This window comes from Centruroides vittatus, unplaced genomic scaffold (genome assembly GCF_030686945.1).
Source record: "Centruroides vittatus isolate TY-2023 unplaced genomic scaffold, ASM3068694v2 contig_928, whole genome shotgun sequence".
In the NCBI taxonomy this organism is placed as follows: Eukaryota; Metazoa; Arthropoda; class Arachnida; order Scorpiones; family Buthidae; genus Centruroides; species Centruroides vittatus.
In genome coordinates this window covers 159740-186434 of record NW_027122614.1, presented here as the reverse complement: position 1 = coordinate 186434, position 26695 = coordinate 159740, and the positions used below count along the sequence as shown (strand labels likewise).

General features: G+C 33.8%; 2 protein-coding genes across 3 annotated transcripts in view; one reads left to right on the top strand and one right to left on the bottom strand.

Moving 5' to 3' along the window:
- Positions 1-19980, top strand: part of LOC136984785 (myoferlin-like) — a 49611-nt gene extending 29631 nt beyond the window's left edge. Inside the window, exons 1-22 of one of the 2 annotated variants that reach the window (XM_067281916.1) lie at positions 4566-4582; positions 6531-6608; positions 7659-7841; positions 7916-8065; positions 8132-8230; positions 9389-9550; positions 9628-9826; positions 10664-10728; positions 10801-10902; positions 12444-12569; positions 12643-12798; positions 13548-13639; positions 13715-13885; positions 14658-14800; positions 16227-16366; positions 17940-18028; positions 18101-18244; positions 18324-18514; positions 18588-18811; positions 18951-19060; positions 19607-19754; positions 19835-19980. In XM_067281916.1, the coding sequence (XP_067138017.1) occupies positions 7695-7841; positions 7916-8065; positions 8132-8230; positions 9389-9550; positions 9628-9826; positions 10664-10728; positions 10801-10902; positions 12444-12569; positions 12643-12798; positions 13548-13639; positions 13715-13885; positions 14658-14800; positions 16227-16366; positions 17940-18028; positions 18101-18244; positions 18324-18514; positions 18588-18811; positions 18951-19060; positions 19607-19754; positions 19835-19867 (2691 nt within the window). In that variant the 5' untranslated portion in view covers positions 4566-4582; positions 6531-6608; positions 7659-7694 and the 3' untranslated portion in view covers positions 19868-19980. Of the gene's footprint in view, positions 1-2480; positions 2584-2659; positions 2794-2863; positions 3065-4365; positions 4423-4521; positions 4583-6530; positions 6609-7658; positions 7842-7915; positions 8066-8131; positions 8231-9388; positions 9551-9627; positions 9827-10663; positions 10729-10800; positions 10903-12443; positions 12570-12642; positions 12799-13547; positions 13640-13714; positions 13886-14657; positions 14801-16226; positions 16367-17939; positions 18029-18100; positions 18245-18323; positions 18515-18587; positions 18812-18950; positions 19061-19606; positions 19755-19834 lie in introns of those variants that run through there. The other variant, XM_067281915.1, reaches the window with a different exon arrangement.
- A 2-nt stretch (positions 19981-19982) lies between these two features.
- Positions 19983-24710, bottom strand: LOC136984788 (alpha-L-fucosidase-like). The gene is made up of 8 exons (XM_067281918.1): positions 24268-24710; positions 23061-23167; positions 22860-22990; positions 21285-21418; positions 21119-21216; positions 20920-21052; positions 20684-20854; positions 19983-20619 (listed from the first exon to the last, which is right to left on the bottom strand). Exons 1-8 carry the CDS (start codon positions 24597-24599, stop codon positions 20382-20384), a joined length of 1344 nt encoding a protein of 447 aa, XP_067138019.1. The 5' UTR covers positions 24600-24710; the 3' UTR covers positions 19983-20381.
- Positions 24711-26695: the final 1985 nt, after the last annotated feature.

The following is a 26695-nucleotide window of genomic DNA, read 5'->3' as shown; positions in this document are numbered from 1 at the left end:
GATCGAAGGTGGCCCCTGGACAGTGGCGTAGCGAACATAACGAACATAACTGGCGCCCAGGGCACGACACTTTATTAGCGCCCCTCCCTTCTCCAGAAACACATATAATTTGTCTTGGAGACCATTTGGGCACCCCTCTGCGAGTGGCGCCCGGTGCATGATACACCCCCTTGCACCCCCCTTGCTACGCCACTGCCCCGGAACAGTGGCGTTGACAAGTCTTTAGGGCATGGGGAGACTTCCTCTGTTGGCGTCGGGATCACGGTCTAAGTCCAAAGTGGCATGGGTTACTTGTTGGCACAATAGACGAGAAACTGTTTTTTTTTTTTTTTTCCTTTTGCGCGTTGACACACAGCATTTTGGTTATTCGGAACATTAACCGAGTACCAGGTGTCCTCGATTGTCGGGAATTGTATTAATCTCCGTTCTTTCTTTTATCCATTTTGATTGGTCGTTCTCCCTCAATCGCGCTTCCTGAGTGGTTGGTCCCTGGTTACTAAACGTAACGAGACTCTTACTTGGAGAACGAGAAAAGAGAAAATCGAAGATGAATTTGATCTTCTACCGATCATAGGACTTCCTTCCGCGATTTATGGTTTCTGCCTGGCAGTTTGATATAAACAATGGGTGTCCGACTACAAACGAGTTTTACCTATGTTTTTTTAAACTAACAAATTTTTCTCTAAATTAACCGGCTTTTCGCGTCTTTCGTGATGGGTCAGACCAGTCCGGTACATGACATTTCAATAAAAGTTTTAAATAAATACTGGAAATGACAAAAATAAACGATTTATGTATTTTAGTTATAAAATACAATTAATACACGCATAATACAAATTGATACGATACAAACAAAAACAGAAAAACTTATTTTTTTAATTTTTTACAAACTAACTCTATTTGACGATTTTTTTCCGCAAAATCGTTAATTACTTTATCATAAAAGTCGCTGGTCGTCGACTCCATCAACGTATTTGAAAGCTTTTTGTATCGAAAGCAATGCTAGCAACGACAATGTTTCCTCCGACTGAGTGAGTGTTCCTGGCCAATGTACGAATTTGCTTCGTGGTCGAAAAACTGCGCTCAGCAGACCCACTGGTAGATGGTACCGTAAAAATTAATGATATTAAATCATATAATTCTTTTAATACGTCTTAGTTCGGATCGTCATTAATTATGATACTTCTTATGTCTAAGAATTACTTGTCAATATAGTTTGGACACGAATATAAATATTGCGATTCACCACGTAATTTAGATAAACCAAAAAATTTCCCATAAAATTTACTTAATTTAAAGAATTAAAACACATTTGGAAAAATTGTTTTTCGTAATATTAAAATTATTAACATCTAAAACTGATAAAAATTCTAAAGATTTTGTCTGAAAATCTGTCAATATAATTACAGTATAATTAAAAGAAAATGTTAATGTTACCTTAGGTAGCCAAGATGGCGGTTTGTCTCTAATTCCAGCAAGGAAACAGTGGGACGCACGTTATAACCTAACCTAATCTATTCTAATAAATTACCATAATTATTAGCAACCAATTTATCAGAATAGGTTAGGTTAGAACGTGCGTCCCACTGTTTCCTTGCTGGAATTAGAGACGAGCCGCCATCTTGGCTATTTAAGGTAACATTAACCAAAGAAGATTATAATTAAATATAACTTTGCAAAAAACATACATAAAAATAACATTGAATACTCTTTACTTTTTAAATCTTAAACAATTTACTTAGCTTCCTGCCAATGGCTAAGGGATAGAATCGTTGGAAGCGTTACGTGTGTATTTTCCACCAGCTAAACCGGCTGAGGTTGGTGCTCTGTAAAGCGCATGCGCCAATGCCCTCTGGCTGCTTTACACCATTCAGTTATTCTCGCTGTAGAAGCTGTCACGTAAGCGCTTCCATTCCGCCACTGATATTCGAATATAAATAGCAATCTTATCGTTTTTTTTTTTTCCACATTTGGTATAGAAATCTGTAATAAAGCACATAATGCGGTTATAATAAAATATTAATTTTAATTAATTCAAAGTACGTTAAAATATGAAAATTTATATTTTAGACAATACAAGGGAAGCGGCGCTTCCACCGCTTCCAATGACGGCATGCCACTGTCGATGATGTAGATTACTGCCGTAAATAGTTACAGACTAAACTAATACTTCTGTCATGCTGTGTACTCCTTGGTCTAATATATCATGTAAACCCACAAACAAACAATACTAGTTAATTCCAGACATTGTAAAATATCAAGTATTGCATGATAAAGGCTTTATATAAACTTATAAGGCTTTTTTTACATAATTTTGAGCTTACTTGGGACCTTGCACAACCTAAAATCATCACTGGTTATTTCCATTTATAAAATTGATACCTGATAAATAACTAAAACGTAGTATGCTTTAATTTGATAGATGATACAATTTAGTAAAAATAATTAAACATGAACATTACTAAACACTTAATTTTTAGAGTGGGGAGGCTACGGTGGCCAAGAATGAAGTGCAAATTCCATCTGGATGGATATGGGAGACTAATTGGGAAATTGACTTGAATAGAGCTGTAGACGAAGACGGTTAGCATTCGATTTCATAATTTATTCCTCAAAATAATAATAGTATAACCTATAGAAACTTTTTAATGCTATCAAGGTTGGGAATACACCGCCGAAATGGAAGAAAGCGGCTTCCAACCTGTAGAAATGACACTTCACCTTCGTCGTAGAAGAAGATGGATCCGACAGAGGGCCTGTCTTCGAGGAATATCGGATTATTTTTCTGAAAAGGTAATCTGTCTTTTTAAGTATTTTATGTATTTCATAGCAAGATAAGCAAGTAAAAACTTTAAATATATAGGATTTCGACACCATATCCATCTCTTCTGTGGATTCGCAAGTCACAGAGGAAGGATGGGAGTACGCACCATTATTTAACATGAAATTTCATGCAAAGGAACGAAGAATGGATCTGGTCAGAAGGCGACGTTGGCACAGGAAACTAATTGCAGAGGATCCCAGTGCACCTCTGGTGTTCAATCTGGCTATTACTCCTAAAAAGGTTAGTTTTTAATCCAAAATTTATATAATATAATCAAATCTTAAAATTATTATAAATTGTTTGATTATTTACTAAAATATATATTAATCTGACTGTATTCAAGATACTTTTTATTATGGTAGGTTGACAAAACACAAAGCGTGTTCTTATAGAAGTTCAACCAATGCACAGTAAGCTGTAGAAAGAGAGTCACTCTCTTCAAAAATTAATTGCTTCATCTTTCTTAATTGTTTTGTAAATCTCAAAGGCCTCAAAATGTTTCGACCGTACTCGGTTTGCCATGTGACATATTATATTTGCATTGTGAAAGTTGATCTAGAAACCATCGTCCCCATGTATTCAACTAGTGCTATCTTGGCCATCTTCTTTTCGATATTATATTGGCTACAGATGACAACATGGTTAGACTCCTGGCCATGTTGTCATCCGTCCACCCTTTAGTCAAGTAAAAATAAACACTGGCCACGTCGGCATTCTTGATGATTGGAAACACATTAGGAGGTCTCCTATAAACAATCATAACCCTGGTCATCGTAGTAATCTCTCTATATTTGTTGGATCTTCATCAAACTCACTGGTTTCTTTGATTATTTGTCTTATTTGCTGCATGTGTAACTAGTTTGAGTTATGTTTAATGCTAATTTCTAAATTTGCAACTTACACTTTAACTTTATGACTTATATATATAGGTAGGTGATGAATCTTTTTGTCTTATTATTGCCTTGACAGTATATTCATTGTAAATGTGATTAATTCTTCATTTCACTGTGTTGTTTTTGGTGAGGGTAGAATCTTGTTCACCCATTTTGTATATTTTCATCTGTTTAAATCCAAATCCTACGGGACTAGTAAATCAAATATGTAAAATATTCGGGCGTAGGCAGCATAGGAATACGTCAAATTAGGAGACTAATTTTTGTTTAATGGTAAGAACTATTCTGTGTTTTGACATAGTAACTAGGGTCATACTGTGTTAAACTTTTAAAGAAATATGAAGAGCAATACATGCAAATATATCACATAGTTAACTTGCAATAAACTGGACCTTTGGCAAAGTCTACTGTTATCTTTCCTTTCTTTTCAGTCTGCAAAATGAATGAATTGTAAAGTGTTTTGCGACAACTTAATGATTCATTTGTATGTATTCCACTAAATGCAATCTCAGATAATCAAGAGTGCCATATTACAAAGTTATATCATATCAATTTATTGCATACCAAACATTGTTATAAATAATTTAAGTTGTTTTTAATCAAAATATTTAATAATTGTTTTTTTTTATTTTTTATTCTTACATATAGACAAGTATTGTGAGGAAAATTATGGGTTCCGAAGCATCCACGAGTGAATCGAAACAGGTCAATTTATTATTTTCGACAATCTGTTATAACTTACTCAAATTAATTGATAAATAATATAATTTTAAATAAAATGAAATTCTATGTTTTCTCTTTCAGACTGTGGAAGATGCCAAGTTGGCTATGCTCAGTTGCCCTCGTCTGTATTTAATCTATAAACGTATGCATTATCTATAGTTTTCTCTTAATAAATATGATTTTAATACATAAAATTACATACATAATAAAAATATAAGTAAACAAGAAGTTCACTTGCATGAAGTAGCAAGGGAGCAAAGAGGTCGATTTGGCAACATTACGTAGTCAGTGACATGTGATGAGTCATTCGGGCTTGTTACTCGTCACTACTTCTTGCAATAAACTTTATTTTATAATCTTGTTTAACTAGATTAAAAATATCACTAACTCTACTCTTTCACTAACTTTAAACAGAATAAGAAATTTTAATACGGGATGCTCATAAAAGATTATCAGGGTTTTAATGTCATTTAACGTCTCTTAGATATGATATACAATAACAAACCTTACGCGAAATGGAAGATGAACTCAATATAAAGTTTATCAACCTTATGTAGGCCTTGTATATAAGTGTGTTACTAATGTTTTCAGCCTACACCTAAGATTTTCTACAGGTAGATTTTTCCAAAATCAAATCTTTCTGGTACTGGCGTTCTAGATTGGAATGTGTAGAAGACTCTCCAACATATTCAGATTTGAACATTTTCGTCTCTAAAGTTTTTCTTAATTATCCAATCTATTCACAGTCTATTACCTATTATTACAGTCAGTTCATTATCTATTACAATTTTTGGTCTGCCATACCCTTCAGATCTGTTTTTCTTCTTTAAAATTGTTAGATAGGCCGTGTAGGTCTGCCTTAAATATTTCTAACACCTCTGAATTTTTGAGCTGATTTGTATGGTATGTTTTTTGTATTGGGCAGCTTGTTAGAGTTCTTGTTTAATCTCATTATCACAAGCGTATATAGCCAAGGCAGTGGTTTGCCTTGTGCGGGTAGTGGTGGCATGTACACATGACCTTTTATATATCCCTACAGGGAGAAATCATGTGAGATGATGTTGAAGAGCTCAGGGTCGTTGGAGTAAAACCTTATCTGAAGGGTTGGCATGTCTAATCCACCATTGGAGAACAACATTGTTCCAACTGTTCTCACATCATGAAGAAAATGAGGGACCTTTATTTTTTTTTATGATGCACAGACTTAAATGATATTAAAACTCCAACAATCTTTTATGTTCAAATTGTGTTTTTGAATATAAATAAAAATTTCCATACTCAAACTGTATGTAATTAGACATTAAATTTGTTTTACTGAAGTCTTTCTGTAATATATAGTGCATCTTACATTTTATTTTATGTCTAAAGGCTTATCCACAGAGACTTTTCTCAATATAACAGTTTAAATAACTAAATAACACCAAAAATCAACAGTGGAATTGCCAAGATGGCAAAGCTATTAATCTGTCACTTTATAAGATCCGAAATCTAGTCCAGATCAGAAATTGCATTAGTAGTTTAGAAATTCATTCAGAAATTCATTAGTGGTTTGAGCCTCATCTAAGAGATGAGGCTCAAACTACTAATGAAAATTTCTCAGTCACATCCATTCAAATCCACTTGGTCACATCCGTCGTTGTCCAGACCAAATCTTTGATGAGCATAAGTAAAGGTCTTGTTAGAATCCTTGACAGATAAAGAATTGAAATAAAATATAATTTCAAAAATTAAACCTTAATTGATGAATTAATGATAAATTACTACTTGATTTTTGCAGTTCTATAGTTACATTAACTAGGAAAAGCATCTGTAGATTAGCCCCAAAGAGTTAATGGAGGAATATTCCATAAACATTATATCTAATTAACTGTTTAGTTCATCTAAAAATGCAATTTTTTATAGAATGTGTCATTTAAAAGTTGTATATGGAATAAATATAGATATAATGAGCATTTTATATAAAAATGCTCCAGAATATTAAACAATTTTAAAATTATTATATGGTTGTATGATTAATTACTGTTTTGTGAAACTGTAAATTAAAATTCTAGGAGATATTTAATAAATTTTAACTTTTTTTATTCTTACAGACGCTCATAAATTTCAATTAAGAGCTTATGTGTATCAAGCGAGAGATCTGATTGCATCTGACAGAAGTGGATTTTCAGGTATAATAAATAGCTTTCTAGCATATATTGTATATTTTCAATTTAGATATGCATTAATCACATTTTACACGACACTTTCTTTGGGATTCCATAAGGAAAAGATTTCTCCAAAACATCACAAATAATAACAGAATTGAGAGCATTTATCATTCAAGCATCTAACAAAGTAACAGGATATATGCCTAATGTGTGATGTGAATGTGGATATATGCCATCAAGTGATCTCTTTTTTAGGAAGCCCACCATGCATTCAGATAGGTGCACATGGGGCAGCTAGTTGGTGAGAGATAGGTCCAACACATCCAGATGGACCATCCCCAAAACATTCGTAGGTTTTTTGATCCATCCAGATTCAATTCCAGGTTCTGCATTAGGTTATGGATCTAATTGCTCAGCCATCTGGCCATTGCCATCGAGTGATCAACATCACAGTTTGTGTCGAAGTTGCTGCATGTAATGGTGGTCATGTCAAATACTTAATTGAGTAGAAACTTAATAGAGTAGAGTGGAAGATCTATCCTCCTCACGGAAGATAAATCTTCAATTGTAATTTAAATAAAGATTTTAGTAATAAAATAAATGCCAGATTGTTTTTTATGCAACCCTCTAAATAGAACTTTTACTTTGATTTCCTCATGTATATTATATCATATGTAGAAATATTTCAAAGTCACCCTTGATCCATGTAGAAAATTTTTAATTAATTTTAAAATATTAAGAATTAAGACATTATTTAAGATATATAATTGTAAAAAAATGAAGTGGTAATCAGCAATGTAACTAGAAACAATGTTAGGGGGTTCCTGAGTCATATTTACCTCTGGTACTAATGTAAATGTAGCCAATAGTGCTGTAAATGAAGAGTAAACTCTTAGATATTGTATGTACAGTACATGTGTATAAGTATGTTTGTCATGTTCAAATCATTTTTCTATAATTATTTGATTTGTTTCTTAACTTATTTATTTATAAAGATAAGGGAGGACCTGGACCAATTCTTGGTTACACTACTAATAATAATAATAATGATAATTTTTTTTTTACTTTTAGATCCGTACATATGTGTGTCTTGTTTTGAGTCAAAGTATGAAAACTGCCATCATTTTCCAAAGTCTCTGCCCGATATGGGACCAGACTTTAATATTTGATGAAGTAATAATTTATGGCGATGTAGAGACTGTAAAGTGCGAGCCTCCAATAGTTGCCGTGGAAGCTTATGATCAAGATGCTATTGTACGTATGATTGATGGGAGAATCTTCAAACAAGAATTACAGAAAAATTTGAATCAAAACATTTATAAATTCAGGGTGAAGACGAATTTTTGGGCCGCTCTTTTGCAACCCCTTTTGTTCATCTGAATCCCGACAAATATCGACCACCTCGACTCGAATGGTACGAACTCAAGAGAGGGAAGAGACCTGGCGGAGAACTATTAGCATCTTTCGAACTACTATTGGTAAGGTTGTAATGCTTTAAAGAGTCAAGAGTGCTAGGTTAAATATCAAAAATCAATCTTTTACAGGCCGACGTTGGAGATTTACCATTTATGCCGCCCAAACGTGGAGATTTTTATATCGTTCCTACTGGGATAAGACCAGTTTTACAAAGAACGGCTATTGAAGTAAATATTGAGAACCATTTTAAAATTATTAAGAATAGTTTCATCACAAATATTGCATGTTAGTAAGTTGTAAAACCTTCTTTGTCATTGATTGGTTTGCATTAATTGCCAGATGGAATTTGCCGGTTGTCTAATTTGTAACATTGCAATGAAATTGTTCTTCAATGATGTATCTTTGTGCTGTGACATAATAATGAATGTTTTATTTTTTCGCTGCTATTCACTACATATAGAATTTGGTTACTACTGCACACAAGCTTAAACGGGTGTTGATTTTTTGCAACAGAGTACAGGGTTCATAATAAAATCCTTACACACTGATATATATGAGCAATACACAACATACAATACACAGTAACAAATGCATCATGTAGGAAAATGAGAAATACATGCATTATAAATAAACACATGAGAAATACACAAGAAATACACATTTGATTGTCTATGCTTGACAAGCATATTAGCATTTCATGCTATTCATATGGGGTGTCCTTTTGTACTAAACCATTGTGCTCTATGACTTTATAACCAACTTTCTTTCTGTATCATGTATCATTTATGAGAGAAACTTCCAGATTTTACTGCTAAGGACACTGCAAGTGGTTCGTTTTGTACATTATACTTACTTTACTACAACTAAACTCCATGTCTGTAACTGTAGCTATCTGCATTCATCAGTTACATTGGTGTATACAGACTTTACTAATCACTCTGTCACATATTTTACATATGGTTGTACCTCCAATAATGGCTGACTCCTAACAACAGCTGTCTCTAAATGGCAGCCATTTCTTCAGGAATGTTTATTTTTGAAATTTGTATAAAATAACCTCTAAACAATAGCCATTTCTTTATATTTCCATTAGTGACCATTGTTTAGTAGTATGACTATAGTTTCCTTCTCAAAGAGTATCTTATTATTCTGTCTGCTAGATACATAGCATCAGTATCCATCTGAGTGAAAAATAAGGAGTTCTTAATGATTTTAAATTATTTTCTTTGTGAATTTAGATTAGAATGATTTATGGAATCTTGTACATTATAATAATTTGAACTACGATTGACCCAGAATTCTGATGGAAAAAGATACAAATATAAAAGGTAAAAATTGAAAAACGTAAATCAAGTGACTGTTAAACTCTTTTACTTTATTTTCAGATTCTCTGTTGGGGTGTGAGGAATATGAAAACATTTGAATTTACCCACATAAGCAGACCTTCGATAGAATTCGAATGTGGCGGCACAATCGTCGAAAGCAAATTCATTAAGGATGCAAAAGTTAATCCGAATTTCGACGAGCCTCTATTATATATTGAAATGGTAAATGTTGTTTATTTATAATTAATTTTATATTTAGTAATGTCAAAACATTAGACTCGACTCTGTACTGATTGCAGTTACTTCCGGTTGAACAAGTTTACATGCCACCCATGCATATCAAAGTAAGAGATCATAGACAGTTTGGACGTAAACCCATCGTTGGAACTCACGTTATTCCCTGTCTACATACGTTCATCATTGAACCCGTCTTTCCGAGCAAAGATTCTTTTGGGAAAGTCGCAGTTACTGTTGGAATGGAAGGAAATAAAGATAAAAGTAAGATTTGAGAAGTTTGTTAGACTGTATCACACATAAAATGTGTTAGACTGTGTGATAGTGTTTAAACAGCATTGCCATTATCTTACATTGTTAATGTTTAACTTTATCATCATATTCTTCAGTGACCGAGCGGATAAACCCTTCAAACACTAGTAGTTGGTGTAGATTTACATCTCACTAACAGGGGCATGGCATTTACCAGGTTTACTTCATGTGTCTAACCTAAATAGGGACCGTTTTCTCAGAAAAAGTTTTACTCATTATAAATGCTATTTATACAAACTTTTGTTGATACATAATTTTATATTTATTTAGCATATAAGTAATCAAGTAATACACTTGATTATTTATATGCTTGAGCTTGGCAAACTGAATCTCGTGAGCTGCAAATGGCTCGTCTAGAGCGTTACTGTGGTTCCCATACAACCTGCTTATACAATTCTTTTTACGAACATAAACTTTGTATATATAATACTGTTCTAATAGAGAATTTGGCCCTGCCTTATTTCTGATAAGTAATAAAAGGCTTCTATTGTATTAAGGTCAGGCCATTCTCGGTCTATAGTTTAAACAGACATTGTCTTAACGCATATTACATACATAATATCTAAGAATTTGAAATTAATATCATATGAATTCCTACTGCAGCCACTCTATGTGCAATATTTCTTTCTATGCTATTTTCTTAAAAATTTATCAAGTTTTATTGCAATTGAAATATGCAATACACTGTTAATGACATCAATATTTGTGAAAATTTTAATTATTTTGAATAATCAATGTTTCGGAAAGTAGATTTATGTATTATTTAAATCTGTTCGTTTTCAATTTTAGCTTTAGTGGAAGAAACTGCCATCGATATGCCCGATTATCTTGAAGACATGGCGGATAAAACCGAAGTAAGTAGAAATTGGACGCAAAATCTAAGTTGCGTTAACTAAGTACAGTATACAAAAATGTTTATCTTAAAGGAAGAAACGGAGGGTATCGACTGGTGGGCAAAATATTATGCGTCGATAGGAGAAATCCAAAAGTCTGGAAAATATTTAGAAAAAGAGTATGATACAATTGAGGTGAGTGATTATTAAATGAATCAAACTTTATATATCTTTAAAAGTGAATTTCAGTAACATCAAATTGAGATTTGTGCATAGTATATTTTTAAAATTTCAAAACCTTTTCTACATCTAATATAATTGTATTTGAGGTTTAGTGCGGAAGGTACCAAGAGAATTGGAGCATTGTTATCTGTATAATATAGCCAAAGCCAGCAGTTGCTTTTACTAATGGGGAAACTCGATCAACCTTTGTGTCGATATGCCTTGCCGAAATGGAAATTGATACGTCATGATCGTGGAAGATCCATAGAGGGACGTGGCACATTTTAACCTTGGTGGAACACATAACATTCTATGAAAAACCCTTATATTTTCTACTAGATTACACCGAATGTGCTTAAAGTTAGTTCAGTATGAATTCACGGCCATATTTATCCTCGAGCCATTTTACTTCAAACAAGCTAGTCCAATAGACTTGAGACTGCAATGGCTCGGAGATACCGAGGATGCTCTTTTTGTCATACCTCGACTGAATGGCAACAACATTTCATGTCAACCATTTTTGTATGAGATGGAGTGAATCCATATATCAGGCACTGCATATGGCAGTTTCTGTGACATTTTGTGCAGTAATTGGGCATGTGTTTCTTACATTCTAGCTGTGTCATTCTTTGGATCTTAATTTGCATGATTTTTATTTGTGAGAATACCTAAAACAGTATGGTTCTTCAAGGGCATGTTGTAAATTTGGCATCCTCTAAAGACATTATCACACTGCACGAGAGAATCATCAAAGAGGATCAATTAACAGTTCCTTGCCTTTATTTTATATGTTTAGATTAGGAACGATATTGAGCAGTATCCCCCATCACAGGGATGTCGATATCAATTGAATTTGGGCTAAATCAGAGACCTTTTTTAATCAAATCAAATGACACAATAAATTTCAAAGGAATCATATGGTTGCATACTGTGTTGCAGGTTAAAAAATAAACTTACTATTGTCTTATATTTGAGTAGACTTACTAGAAGCAACAAAACATTGCATGTGGCCCAAAGGCCACAGATTTCCCATCTTTGGGCCAAATAATAATATGCTAGTAACAACATGGCATAATAATAATCAATTGAAGTTTTTATTAATTTATCTATATTTTGGGATGATTTGGAATATGACCCAATTTGTTCTTTTCGTGTGTTGACAGACAAGGGGAGCTGGAAATTTCTCTTCCAGCCTGTAGTGATTCCTACCCTTATAAATAGATATATTTTTAACTAAATAAAAATAAAATCTTTAAGACTGCTTTTTATTTATAAAGAAATATTCTATATATTTTATTTGTTCAGAAAATAAAAGGCCAAAGGAGCCACTAAGATGCATAAGGGGCCAATTTACCCTCATGCCCTACATAAGCTCTCAACAATCATTCTTACAGAACACATTTCCGATGTTATTAATTTTGTTTCTTTATTTTTTTACAGGAGTGTTGCTTGGTATATGTTAATTTCCTATAATCAAACTAAATCAACCTTTAATTTAATTTCTTTTGTAAAAGGTCTACAGAACTGAGCTCGAGAAAGTAGATAAATTTCACAGTTTCACCGATTTCCTCAATACTTTTCCTCTAAAACGTGGGAAGAGTAAAGACATGGAGGAATCCGGTATCGTCGGAGAATTTAAAGTAAGACTAGTGCTTAAAATTTCCCTTAAAATAAACATAAATAAGAATTTATTGAATTTTAAAATATTTTCAGGGAACTTTGAGAGTTTATCCACTCCCATCTGATCCCAACGCTCCCCAACCTATGAAAATCTTTCAGGGTTTGACGCAGGCAACCGTGGAAGAGATTATAGTACGAGTGTACATTATAAGAGCATTTGATCTCGCTCCAATGGATCCGAATGGGCTGGTAAAATGAGATACCGATTTACCATATTCTATATTTACTTGAATGCTTGTTTCCAAACTCTGTCTTGATGTTCCCTATCTACTATTAAAATCTGTACAAACATTTTTTGTCTATGAATGTATGCATATCCATAGATGTCATTATCTCGTGCTAGAGGGGCATTGAATGCTTTTGGCTAATCTGATACATAAACAAAATGGAAACAAACATGCTTTATGAAAGAAATTGCCAGTCGCAATTTTGATTGGTAACATTATATAAGTGACAATGTCAATGAGTTGAATTGCAAAGCATTGAAATAATTGCAGCAGCAATCGAGATCCTTGCAACAGCGTCTTCCTCGGAATCGATGGGCGTCTCAAACACAATGCATAATGTATCAAATTTACAAATGCTGATGACTAATATGTTTGTTCTGTGTTCCCACTTTGCCTCTCTAGGAAATTTTGGGACCACAAAGTGGTGTTCTCTATCACCAAAGAGTGACATCTGTGAACATACATTTGTAGACAAAAATGTTTGTCTCGTCTTCCCTATCTCTTGGTCAACTTTATACTTAGAGCTTGGAAACACCCACAACGTGCATTCTCTCAGGCTGAATTTTGTCTTCAAAATCATTTGAATGGTCAAATGGACCACTAGGTCCAAGTTTAAATTTGAAAATTTCATTTACTGTCATGCACTGTTGTTGTACGGCTTGTATTTTGAATATTTATTCCATTTAAGCATAATGATATTAACATTTACAGGCAGATCCTTACATATGTATTAAACTGGGTAAGAAGAAACGGGACAACAAGAGTCGTTATAAACCAAATACCATTAACCCAATATTTGGAGAGTAAGAGTGTAGTGTTAATATTAAGAAACTTTTTAAGTATTTTATTGAAAAATTATAATTTTGCTTTTATTTCAGAATGTTTGAATTGTCGGGAAAGCTTCCTATAGATAAAGATCTAACCATTTCCGTTTGGGATTATGATCTGGCAAGCGGAGATGATCTCATAGGAACCACCGTGATTGACCTGGAGAATCGATATGTCACCAAACACCGCGCCACGTGCGGATTACCTAAAACTTACCAAATGTAAGTTTGCTGTGTCGAATGTTATTCAAATGATAAAAATTTATAAGGAACAGTATACACAACTATAAATTTTATGCATAAGATAATTAAGTTTTTAGTTATGGAATATGCAGCTTTGTTTATTGAGGATGTACAGACATGGCAGATTATACTGGGTGAGTCAGGAGAAGAAGGAAATGATAGTATTGGTTATTGTAAGCAAAAATCCTTATATGAATATGCGTATTATTCTCAGTAGTTTCATAGATACGTCTGTACGAAAGTTTGTCACATACAACAGTAATCACGAATGGATATGTGTTTTATTCAAAACAAATACTTGAAAATCAAATCCCAAACTTCAAGACACTTTACAATTGATGTTTAGACATAACTTGTAAAGCATGTTGAAGTTCAGGATTCGATTTTTGAACATCTGTTTTAAGTGTAACAAGTGTCATTCATCATTATTGTTGTATGTGAGGAACTTTCATACAGCCATATCTTTGAAACTACTTAGATTTTTGCTTACAATGCCTTATAATATTGTTCTCCAAGATATTTTCCTCACTTACCCCGCAAATTGGATATGTACACACAGATTTATCGATATAATGTGCAGATTATACCAAACTCAAAATCAATTTAGTTATGAAGAATTAATTTCATATTTAGGACTTTAGTGAGGAATACGAAGCTTCAGTTTGAAAATCGTTTATCAAATTTTATTTTTGAATCGAACACAAATAGTTTTAAACAAGTAATTTACATCCACATTTCATTACTTACATAGATCGGGTCCAAACAAATGGAGAGATTCTAAAACTCCTAAAGAGATACTGATGGAGGTTTGTCATCTACATAATCTTCCTCCTCCTATATTTAATGACGAAAAGGTTTATTTGGATAATAAAGTATATACTATAAACGATTTTGGTAAGTATAAATTTTAGCTTTATTGCAGATAATATAAAATGTGTAAGAGTTACAAGTTATGTACTGATCTAATTGAAATTGCTGTCTTTGAATGGAAACTTTTTAAAGAACTGTAATGCTTTAGGTCTGTGTTTGTCAAAAATATACACCAAGATAGATTCCTGTTGATGTATATAACCAAAAGCATCACAGTGTTCTAAGAAGTGTTTACTGCAAGAAATTGAAAGCTTTCATCCAAACTGCAATTAGATTTTGGTTAATGAGTGGGTTATATACAGTAGCACCGCAATTATCCAAGGTAACGGTTACTGATGCTACCTTGGATAACTAAAAACTTGAATAAAACGGATGTCCTCAGCTATTTCACATTAAAATTCAAAGTGAATCATATTTGTAAATTCACTGAGGCAGTGGTTCCTGAACTTTTTCAATCATGAAAATCTTCAGTGGCCATATTTTTTGCAGAACCCTAATTCTATTCGTGATTTTTACCGAGCATTGTGAACCCACAACATTCTTCCTTCTTTTACCTACTCCTAATATTTGAGTTGTTTACATAGTGTAAATTTGGAAGGAAAGAGAAAACATTTTTATACATAACCTCAAACTTTTATTTTTGTACAAAAAAAAATACTGGACTTATATCTACTTTTGTAGTTAAAGGCCAATTTCCAAATTATTTTATGTCCAACAAGTGAGTAGATAAATCTAGAGTGGCATCCAACCTACTCCTAAATTTGTTTTCAGTATAAGCATAAGCCAAGAAGTCCAATCCGTATTGATACGCAAACACAAAAGAGAGCCAGAAAGACTACCCGAGTTCTGCTCCCATTTGTCTATCAACAGTCATTGGTCTATCGGCCCTATTTAAAAGTCATTCAGTTGCTTAAATTTGAATCATGTTTTTAAGGCAGAATATGCCAAATTTCATCAAGCTGTTCGTTGTAAATCAAGTCATTTGGTGGCACAGGTAATGTGTGTGGTTTATTTCAATTGAGAAACCACTGGACTAGGTATAAACAGACATTAAGAATATCATTTTTATTTAATGTATTTAGTATACAGCTAATACGTAGAGTAGATTTAAGAATAAAAATTTGTATGTTTGCCTTGTGTTAAAGTTACTTGTTACTGTTTTATCAATTATGACAAAATGATTTGTTTCTGTTGTTGTTACTCGAGTTACTATATAAGCAAAGTTTAAGAGAAAGTAGTATATTTGCTTACAGTTTCTCTTCGGATAAAATCGGAGTTCTACCGTATTAATCTTTCGGATCGAAGCTAATCTGTAATTGCAAGATGTCTACATGTGATAATTTAAAATGAAAATTGCTTATATTAAATCAGTCGAATAGAAAAAATTATACTATTTAAGTATATAATGTATTAAATTTTGAACGTTACAAGTTTTATTGTTTCTTCACAGAAAAAACTCCACCTAAAAATTCGCATTTAGGTTCAACGGATCAGAGACTGGCTCTCTACATATTGAACCAATTCAGTTTAGTGCCTGAACATGTAGAAACTCGATCATTATATAACCCGGCCACACCTGAGCTAGAACAGGTATTTATTATTGTCAAAATGTTTTAATAAATAACAGATTTTTCTGTAGATTAAACTCAGACTCATACTAAACAGAGTTACAATTTATCATTTCTGCTCATAATTTGCAATCAGGTTTTCTTTTAGTTTATAAATAGTCTTTGATATATGGCCATTTGTATAACCATCAAAAAAGATTTTAGAGTAATTGAAGCCAAGTTAGTATTTGAGCAGCTTTCTAATTAAAAGAACACTAAGTTGTCTTGTTAAAGAAATTTAAAGACTGTTTCAAAGATACTATAGCAGTAAGCTTAAGCTATAGTATCTTTGAAAATTCACAAAGTACAATCGGCTGAAGCATACAATTTTATTTAAAGGGTGATCTTAAAGTTTCATTTGACATCCCTGTAATTTGAACTGCATACAAACTAATGTTTTGCACGAGATTAAAAAGGGAGAGGTATGCCGGTATACTCTGCAAGGAAAGTTCTTTCAAGCCACATTCTTTACCAATGAAAGCCTTGATAGTATTTCATCCAAAACCTAACAAGCAAAATGTGATCATTTGCACTGCATCTGCAGAAAACATTATTTCCATTACTTGTCCTGCGGAAATTTTGTGTTACTGCAAGACAGAATTGCGCATTACACTAGAAAAGCAGACTGTAAATGATGGCTATGGTCAAAATGCCCTTTTGTATCAGAAAACTCACACCAGTTTCCAAAACATCATGTACAGTGCTCATGCAAGGCAGTACAAAATGTCACACTGCCATTGAAACTGTTGTACAATTTGAGAATTTCTGTAGACTTCTGGAAAGATTGGCCAGGTAATTCACCTGATTTGAATCCTATAGAACGTCTTTGGGCACAGTTTTAAGACAGTGTTTGGATGTGGATGGCAGAAAACAATTGATTATAACAGAGAGTACAGGACAAGTGGCTATCATTTCTGGTGGTCAGTTGTCTTATCTGGTGGATACTTTTTTCTTTTGTGATTAATGGTAGATTAGATAAACATAAAGGGTATGGTATAATTTATTTCTCAAGTGCATGGTTATAATTTTTGAAAATTACCAGGGGTGCAAACTTTTAGATCAATCTGTAGTATTTTGTGTTTTGGTATATTCAACCCTGTCCGTTTTCTCTTCTTTCTTCTGCAGCATTGTTAGTTCCACTTTTTCTGATTTGGCAGTTTTATCATCAGATACCAACTCTTTTATGCTACATTTTGGATTGGCAGAGCTACTTGGCCACAGCAGAGAGTTAGACGATGGCACTCTGTGATTCTATATAATCTCAAAACCGCGAATATGATGAGTATAATGAAAAGAAATGCTAAATAAAGATTTCACAAAGAATATATCCGATACTTTTACAGAATTTTGATTTTATATTTCTTTAATAAGACAATATTGCATCACTAATTAGGAAATTATTGTATTTTGACACAGATAATGCCAACTTTCATAAGTATACTTTGCAAAAAATCATTCTCCAAACATAGTTTGAGCGTAAATAACATCAACACAGTTAAGACTGTATTATATCAACTGAGTTACCTCACATTAAACACCTCAAACTTTCATTACAGGGAAAATTAGAGATGTGGATCGACATATTTCCAAATTCATTGGGCAAACCTGGTCCTACAATCGACATCACTCCGAGAAGCACCACAAAGTAATTTATATAAAATTAGTTTCTTTATCAATTATAGTTTAGAGTGGAAATTAAAAATTGTTTTTTTGGCAGATTCGAGTTGAGAATCGTAGTGTGGAACACCTGTGACGTCCTCCTTACCGAAACTAATATTATGGGAGAACAAATGAGTGATATATACGTTAAAGGATGGATCAGTGGCATAGATGACCTACAGAAAACTGATGTTCACTATAGGTAATGTGATTCCGGATCATATTTTCAACAGATCCCTTTGATGATACGTAAAATATAATGTAAAATCATGTACATACAGATCAATGGATGGCGAAGGTAATTTTAATTGGCGATTTGTGTTTCCATTTGAATATTTGATGGCAGAAAACAACATAGTAGTAAAAAAGAAAGAACACTTCTGGTCTCTGGATGTGACCGAACATCATCTCCCACCTAAATTAATTTTGCAAATCTGGGACAACGACACATTTTCCTCAGACGATTTCATAGGTATTTACGCTTCCCGAACTTAATACTAAATGGGTAATTTTTCAATTGCAAATAGATGATAAGTAAATTTTAGGTTCGCTCGAAATGGACTTGACTTGCATGCCTCAACCGGCAAAAACTTCAGACAAGTGTTCTCTAGAGCAACTGGGTTACGAGCGGAAACAGACTGCCCTAGACAAACTGATATTGAAGTCTCATAAAACTAAAGTAGAATATATAAACATTTTCGAGAAAAGAAGAATTTATGGCTTTTGGCCTTTCGTCGCAGAAGATCCAGAAGAGGGAATGATACTAGGAGTCAGTATACATTTATAATATTTAATGAAACTGAAATGATAATGTCTACGGGCATCTGCTAAAAAGAACTGCAATTTATTTGCAACCGATAACTGACTTCAAATTACTAATGAATTTTCATTTTAATTTTAAATTCTAGGGAAAAATAGAAATGGAAATGGAAATTATATCCGAGGAAGAAGTCGAAAAGAAACCAGCCGGACACGGAAGAGATGAGCCTAATATGAATCCAGTATTAGACCCACCAAAGTAATTCAGTTTTGAATTTATAAAGATAAGTTATTTATAAAGATTAAATAAGAGAAATGAACGTTAAACAATGTAACACAAGCATCTTTCTATTCTAAAATTTTGTTTCTTAGTACAGAGTAATCCATGAATGCAACTTACATTTTAGGATCAAAATTGTACACACATGGTAAATCTCGTGCATTTTCATACCTGTGCCAAGTTCTTACAGATGTTTAGAGTGTGGGTTGCATGGCTTTTGGGTCACTCCTGTATTGTAATGACTTTTCAGGATAATTTATAAATACATATCCCAATGATAGAAATTGGTGATTTGATGATCTGTCCCTTGTCATCCGGACGAACCTGCATAGGCTTGGAAGAAAGGGCCTCTCGATACCCAAAAGGTGTCGAGAAGGCCTTTCCTCTGTGGGCTCTTTCTCCACACTTTGTGACCACCGAGAGAGATGAAATAAAACCAATTTAATCAGTTCTTAAAATTTACTTCGGCTGCCGAGAAATAATATGTCCAGAATAATTATAATGATTAGTCTTTTTTTACCACAGTCGGCCGGCTACCTCATTTTTATGGTTCACGTCTCCCTGGAAATCATTCAAACACATCATCTGGAAGAAATACAGATTATTCATAATTACCTCATTGATTATTTTGTTCAGCATCCTACTCGTTCTATTATTTGTTTATAGTTTTCCTGTGAGTATCGTAATTTGTAAGGAATAATAGAACATTCTACAGCTGCAAAATACTAAAATATTTAAAATTTTCTTTTACAGGAAGTTCTTGCATATAAAATAATTCATATTTAAATGAAGAATTAAGATATTTTTGTATACTTAAGAAGTAATTTTTGTATAGAAGTAGTCAAAGAGAAAAGTAAGCTAAAACTGTTATTTATAAAGATTAAATAATTACTTATGAACATTGAGTAAATGATTTCTTTTATTTCTGCTGTTTTGACATAAACACGTATTATTAACATTCACTTTTACTGAGAAAAACTGTAGATAATTTTTTCTAATCAGTGAGAAAGCTATATGAATATCTTCAGCATATCAATAGACATATCAGGAATTTGGACACAGACAGGGATTGTTACATCTCTACAAAATATGTGTCATTCCACACGACAGACAACTTCATTTTTCACTACAAAACACATCGAAGATGCTAACAGTTGCAAGCAACCTCATACTGAATGAATTCAAACATAGAAAATTAAATATTAATTATAGAATTAAAGATGGTGATGCATTATTGTTAGATATTAGATATTACAAAGGAAAAAAACATAAAATTAATAACTCAATGTATAATTACTTTCTATTTTTGTTCTATTTTTAAAACCCAAGCCCATTGTGACGGAATTAGATCAGGTGTTAGAGAAGGGAAAGAAATTTGAGTTCCTTTACTACCCAACGACTTCCACTGAAGTTCGTATTTCCATCCGAGCAGTCGAACGGATGCTGCACCTTCCAGTTTCAATGCACCCAACGTCAATATATTACCTTTTGGCCAATTTAAAACAATGATGTAAACAGTTTCCCCTTTTGAAGTGTACCTGATAAATGATTGATAATGAGAATACTTTCATAACAGTTGAGTAAATACTGTTAAATTCTTACCAGATATTTCGTGTGACGGTGTCGTTCTGATACATCCAAGGTTTAGATTCGTAAATGGCTTCTCCGTTCACACTTAACCACGATCCCAGTTGACGGAGACGCTCTTCGAAGACTGGAATGATTCTTCCGTCATGGGTCGGACCAATGTTGATAAGAATGTTTCCGCCACAACTGTAAAAGTAATAATTTGTGCTTATGACATATAAAAAAAGAGTATAAACTAAGCTTATTTTCACCTTATGGTCTGTGCCAAGGTTGCAATCAGTTTCTCAATGGGCATGATATCAGCTACTTTTATATTTCTTCTGAATCCCCACGAAGAATAGTCTAAAGTCATGGCATCTTCCCATTTTCTCTTTTGTAACTTTCCTAATTTTGATAGAAATGTTTAAAATTACTAAACTTAAAAGCAAAAGTCTTTAAACTTGGCTTCACCTGGGTTATATCTGTCTTTGCACGTGTAATATCCACCATGATGACACGGGATACCTTTGCCCCAGCGATCATTAACCACAATGACATCCTTAACAGGACTGAACATAAAGATTTTTAAAGTTTTTATTGTATTGGAGGAATTATAAAGTTTAAAATGCCACGCTACCTTTTGTTATATAACCATGCCAAAAATCCTGTACTATTCCAGTAAGTGTCGGGTGCTTCCCAGTCGCCATCAGACCATATCAATTCTGGCTCGTAATTGATTACAAGTTCATAAAGTTCGGGCATTGTTTTTACCTATATTGAGAAATTTTGGTTATCTGCCACTTAAAAATAGTAGAAAGGTTAATTTATAGGTAAGGTCTAGTAATCCTTTTAAATTTAGGGATAGAAAAATGTCATCATCAAAATTTATTAGCTACAAGCAGCACCGGATTAAGCCTCTAGTGGGCCCTAGACAAAATTTAAATTGGGGCCCCATTTAAATAAGTTGCATCTAAACAAATCTTATATAATGTGACATTAGCGTAGCTAGCATGGGTGACACCCGGTGCGGATATCGTGGTGTCACCCATAACTTTTTAACTCTTTATAAAACACTATTGAATTGTAATAACTTCGCACTCGAGCAACTTGAACGCTATATCGAATATGTGATGTCGCGACGTATAAGTGTAGATTTAGAAAATAAATCATAACCATCTATACATCAGTACTACCACGAGACGCGGCCTTAGGAATATTTGTAGGTGACGCGAGAGATCTCGTGGCGTACATTACCTCTGACGCGCAGGTGGCTGTTGACCTTTTCTTTTTAGGTAATGGCTAGTCGGGCGGAGCTTAGTAAGAATTGTTAAATACAGCATTTTCTGTCCTATCGAATTTCGATTCAAGTTTCTAAATCAAAACAGAGAAATCTTCTGCACTGAAGCCGGGCCCCTCCGGATTACGGGCCCTAGACATTTGCCTATTCGATAATCCGGCCCTGGCTACAAGTCTGTAGTCTACATTTGTTAAGTCACATTGTAATGTTGAATCAATGGATTGCAGTGAATTTTAATTCAATAGAAAGCAGTGTTTGGCGATTGAAATTTTAGTCTTGAAATGTTTTGTGCCTATTCAAATTTTCAGGTTGATGAAATATTGTACAACCTTACAGATTTCCAAGAGACATATTCAAAGATAAGGGTCAGAAAGAACCATCTTTTTCTTGCACTGTGATAATGCAAGACCATACTTCATTATCATTGTATAGATGCTTAAGAACCCAAAATCACAAATGATTCTGCATCTCACTTAAAGCTCAGATCGGGCATCAAATTTTTCCTTCTCAAAAAGTCTGTTAAAGGATATGTCATAAGGTCAACTTTGTTTTGACGTTAAAGTTCTTGTTCCATTTCAGTATATATAAAAAAAGAAAACACAGGGTGGTCCATTAAATTAATTATGCATACAGTTTAAATGGGGAGGGGATTGTGAAAAATACAACATTGTACACAACAGAAAGGGGGGAGAAAGGCATCAACTAGGTTCGTAAAAAGTACAGTTCAAGAGCAGACTGTCAAGTTTGTGTACAAAAATTGTATACAAACTTGACAGTCTGCTCTTGAACTGTACACCTTAATGAACATTATGTTGAAAAGTGAATATGTACAATCAAAATGAATAATTTTACGTAAACAGACCTATTTATCAATTGACTAACCCTCTTATGTATAAATAATAAGAACCTACTTACGTCAACAAAATACCTAGTAGTCCATTTATTATTCTTATCCGTCAGATAAAGCGGATGAAACCAATCCAGCAACGAATGGTAGACTCCAAAATGCATATGTTTGTACTTTTGAATGGCTTTAGACAAATCACCTAAAACACGAGAAGTAAGAAAATTTAAAAAATTGGTATTTCAAGTTAAAAAAAATACAAAATCACAAACCTAAGAGATCTCTTTTAGGACCTAAATCTACGGCATTCCAGTTCCAGGAGAATTTGGAAGGCCACATTGTGAATCCTTCGTGATGTTTACTTGTAAGGACCACATATCTGAAGGATAAAAGTGTTATATAACAAGAAAAATTGATTGTCGTCAGTGTCCCCTTTCTTTTAGGTACTACGTTTGTTCCTAGGCCATGTTACATGCTACTAATCATAAACAAACCTGATTGCATAAAGTTACTTATTATCAATAACAACCTAAAGTACATGCTACAAAGTCTTGTAGCTTGTAATCTCTATAAAACAGAGCTCAGAGTGTACTCTTAATTTGTGTTGGTAGCAACACATATGACAACCTCCCAGATAATTTTGGCACCCAAGTGAAACCAAAGTATAGCAACAACATACTTATATTCAATTCTTTATTTTTAACACACTTATATCTCTGTAAATATTTTAATATCCCTTCCAATTTGGCACCCAAGTCACCTTGCTATCACGTCAGCACAGCCTCGTCAAGGATATCAAATAATACAAAGTTACTTGGCAATCGTGTCAGACAGAACGAATTGGTTTGGTAAAATGAAAGTACGTGTTGTTATTCGCATTGCTCAACACCTAAACGTTCTGGATATTTGGGAGTGGGGCAAAGTTTTGCTTCCCTTCTCTTGCCCCATCTCATTAGTTTAACTGCTTGATAATTTATTAAAGTAAGAATTTGGCAGGTTGATTTTTACACTAGTTTTCTGATACACCTTCTTGGTACAAATGCCACAAAACTATATTGCAGTAATATAAAATAATTTAAGGAAAACCTGTTAACAGTGAGTAATACTCCTAACAACCGTGTCAAATAACTCTGTTTACTCCAATTATAGAAATAATATTTACTAATAACACAGTTAAAACTTGATTAACACAGACTTTGGAACTTGATAAGTAACCTTACAGACAAAAAAAGATTTAAATCTCTGCCACTATGATAAAATCACTGTCTGTTTATTATTCGTTATGGGGCTTAAACCTCTTATAAGTATGATTATAATAATAAAAAACAAATCTGATTATTTCTAAGCATCTAGTATATGTATTCTGCTTTCCAAAACTGTGGTTCCCCATCTACGCAGAAGGGGGATGACGAATTGTTTTGGTTATGGTATTGCATAGGGGGAGAAACACGTGTAATTGAGGTAAAAAAGAAACCTCACCTGGCTCCCGATGCATTAAATATCTCGGCCCAATGATCCGGATCATAAAATTCGGCTGTGAACATAGGGCCAAAATCTTGATAAGTGAAGTTAGGTCTGTAGTTTTGTTGCATGAACTCCATATACTGGTGTGTCTTGTCGCGCCAGTACATCCAAAACCATTCGGATCCGAAACTAGGTACAGAATACAATCCCCAGTGCAGGAATATACCGATTTTGCTCTTATCGAACCATTCGGGAAGGGGTCTACTGTCTAACGACTCCCAATTTGGTTGATAATTGGCCCCTGTAAGGTAGACAAACACCAGCAGACAGCTGAGACGTAGCAACATGTCTATACTTCGAGCGAACTGACCCCGCTCTCCCCGATACAAAGTTCGAATGCGTTTTATCGGGTTGGAAGTTGAGCTATATCGCGTCCGAGGTTAAGTGTCACATACGTGTTGTATAGGCTACGTAGGGAAATGAAATGACTCATTATTCAATTTATTACTTTGACTCGTTAGTGTTATTAAATTAGTCACGGGTTCGGATGTTGAAATATAATCTAATTAATTAAATATGAAGGTTTTTATGTGTTGTTTTCTTTTTGTATGCTAAGAGGAGGATGGAGCATTTCTTTACAAAACTTACGTGACGTCGATGAAAAACTAACCTTTATATATTTTTGGGATGAAATTCAAGTTGCATATCTATACATACCCACTGCCGACTGTCCTATCTAAATCCATGAATAATGGAGTTAGATGAAAATCGAAACCGGATATAAAGAGCTTAGGGGCCGGAATTTCGATTAATTATACGGGAACTTCAGGTCTGAATCGAAAATCACGTGTATTTTTAAAATAAAATATGATTAAAACACGAAACCCTGAATTGGGACCATGCCACAATAATACACATTCGATTTTTCGATGTACAAATCGAAGTTTGTTCCTAGTTTTTGGGGAGGGCTGCTTCGTGTTTCAATAATTTTAGACTTTCTGCAGTGTTGCAAAATAACAAAGTACAATAATATAAATATAGCCTAACATATTACAGGTAACACGACATAAGGAACAAAACACTATGCTAAATTCGATGTAGATTAAAAAAGAAATCGAAAGTTTTTCGGTGGTATCACGTGCGTTTAAAGAAATGTGCCATTCCACCATCTCCATCCAGGGCAAACTCCCCACAAGCATCCAAGGATATTTGTTTACATCAGGAGGCGTAATAATTGGAGTAGTCTATTTTCGATGTGCAGGCCCAACCTTATGACGTGTGATTCACTACCGAAGATCAGTATTTTTGCTTACGTATGACGTATGAAAATAGTTGCCAGTGTAATAATAATAACTGCAATTTTACTTGTGTCGTGTTCAAAGAACACGTTTTCTGTCTCTTGTTCTATCTAATACATATAATTTTCATTCTATTTCCTATTTATTTAGTGAGTATGATAAATGTTTGGAGACAAAAAAAATGCCACGAAAGAGTTTTTTTTTGTCTCCTGGTGTTTCCTGTTATGTATCATCAGATAGGAATGTAACACAGGAATCAGAATATGCAGACGTTTTATGTTTGCTATTTTATTAATATTTTAAATATATATTTACTGGCAGATGAGCCCGGGCAAGAAAATAACAGCAAAGATTGAACGTTTTAGATTATTTCGTCCTTATAACCCTTATTATAGTACTGTGTTTGATTTATAATTTACAAAGGTTATCCTAGGTAAGAGTTTATCACACCAGTGCCAGCTCTAACACATTTTAAAAATTCTTTAATCCTCTAATATACGCAATTTAAAGACTACCCAAAAATGTTGTTGCACCTAATGGTTAAATTGTTTAAATTGGGCACCTAGCGTGATAACCTTCGTAAATATAGCTCAAATACTATAATATAACGAACATACGAACACCGTATATGGAGTTCGGATATTTCAGCCTACCATTGTCACGTCTAACGCGGTAGTCGGATGGTACGAAATGGCACAAATTTAATGAGCAGGTAGACTGGAATTGAAAATATATCTTAAATTTTTCTAATGCTAACTCTAAGAAACTGTACCATTCACAGCCGAATATCAAACGGTAATCTGCCAACGAATCAAATTTGGCGAAAAACGGACCAAATATTAAAAGTTGGCACCCACGAAAACCGCTTAAAACATATTTTCTGCCGACCAGTAACCCGTATTATGTAATTTTCCTATTCGAATACCACCACACTGCTGGTCCGATAAAAGGAAGGGATTGTTTAGGAAGGCGTTGAAATAATTCGACCAAAACTAGCGGTTGACCTCCTTCCGGAACAGGATGGCCAACCAGTACTAATTAATATCGGTCTACAATTAATATTTGAAAAGTGATCCGTGTTAGACAGGTTGTGATGACCCCGCACGTGATCGAAGTTGCTAACCTTAACGTCCGAAAGACTTCGT

Coding starts and splice junctions, on each gene's coding strand:
- LOC136984788 (XM_067281918.1), bottom strand. CDS start 24,599: ATGTTGCTACGTCTCAGCTGTCTGCTGGTGTTTGTCTACCTTACAGGG. Junction 21,053..21,118: donor CAAAGACAGATATAACCCAG/GTGAAGCCAAGT, acceptor TATCAAAATTAG/GAAAGTTACAAAAGAGAAAA. Junction 20,620..20,683: donor ACCGTCACACGAAATATCTG/GTAAGAATTTAA, acceptor ATCATTTATCAG/GTACACTTCAAAAGGGGAAA.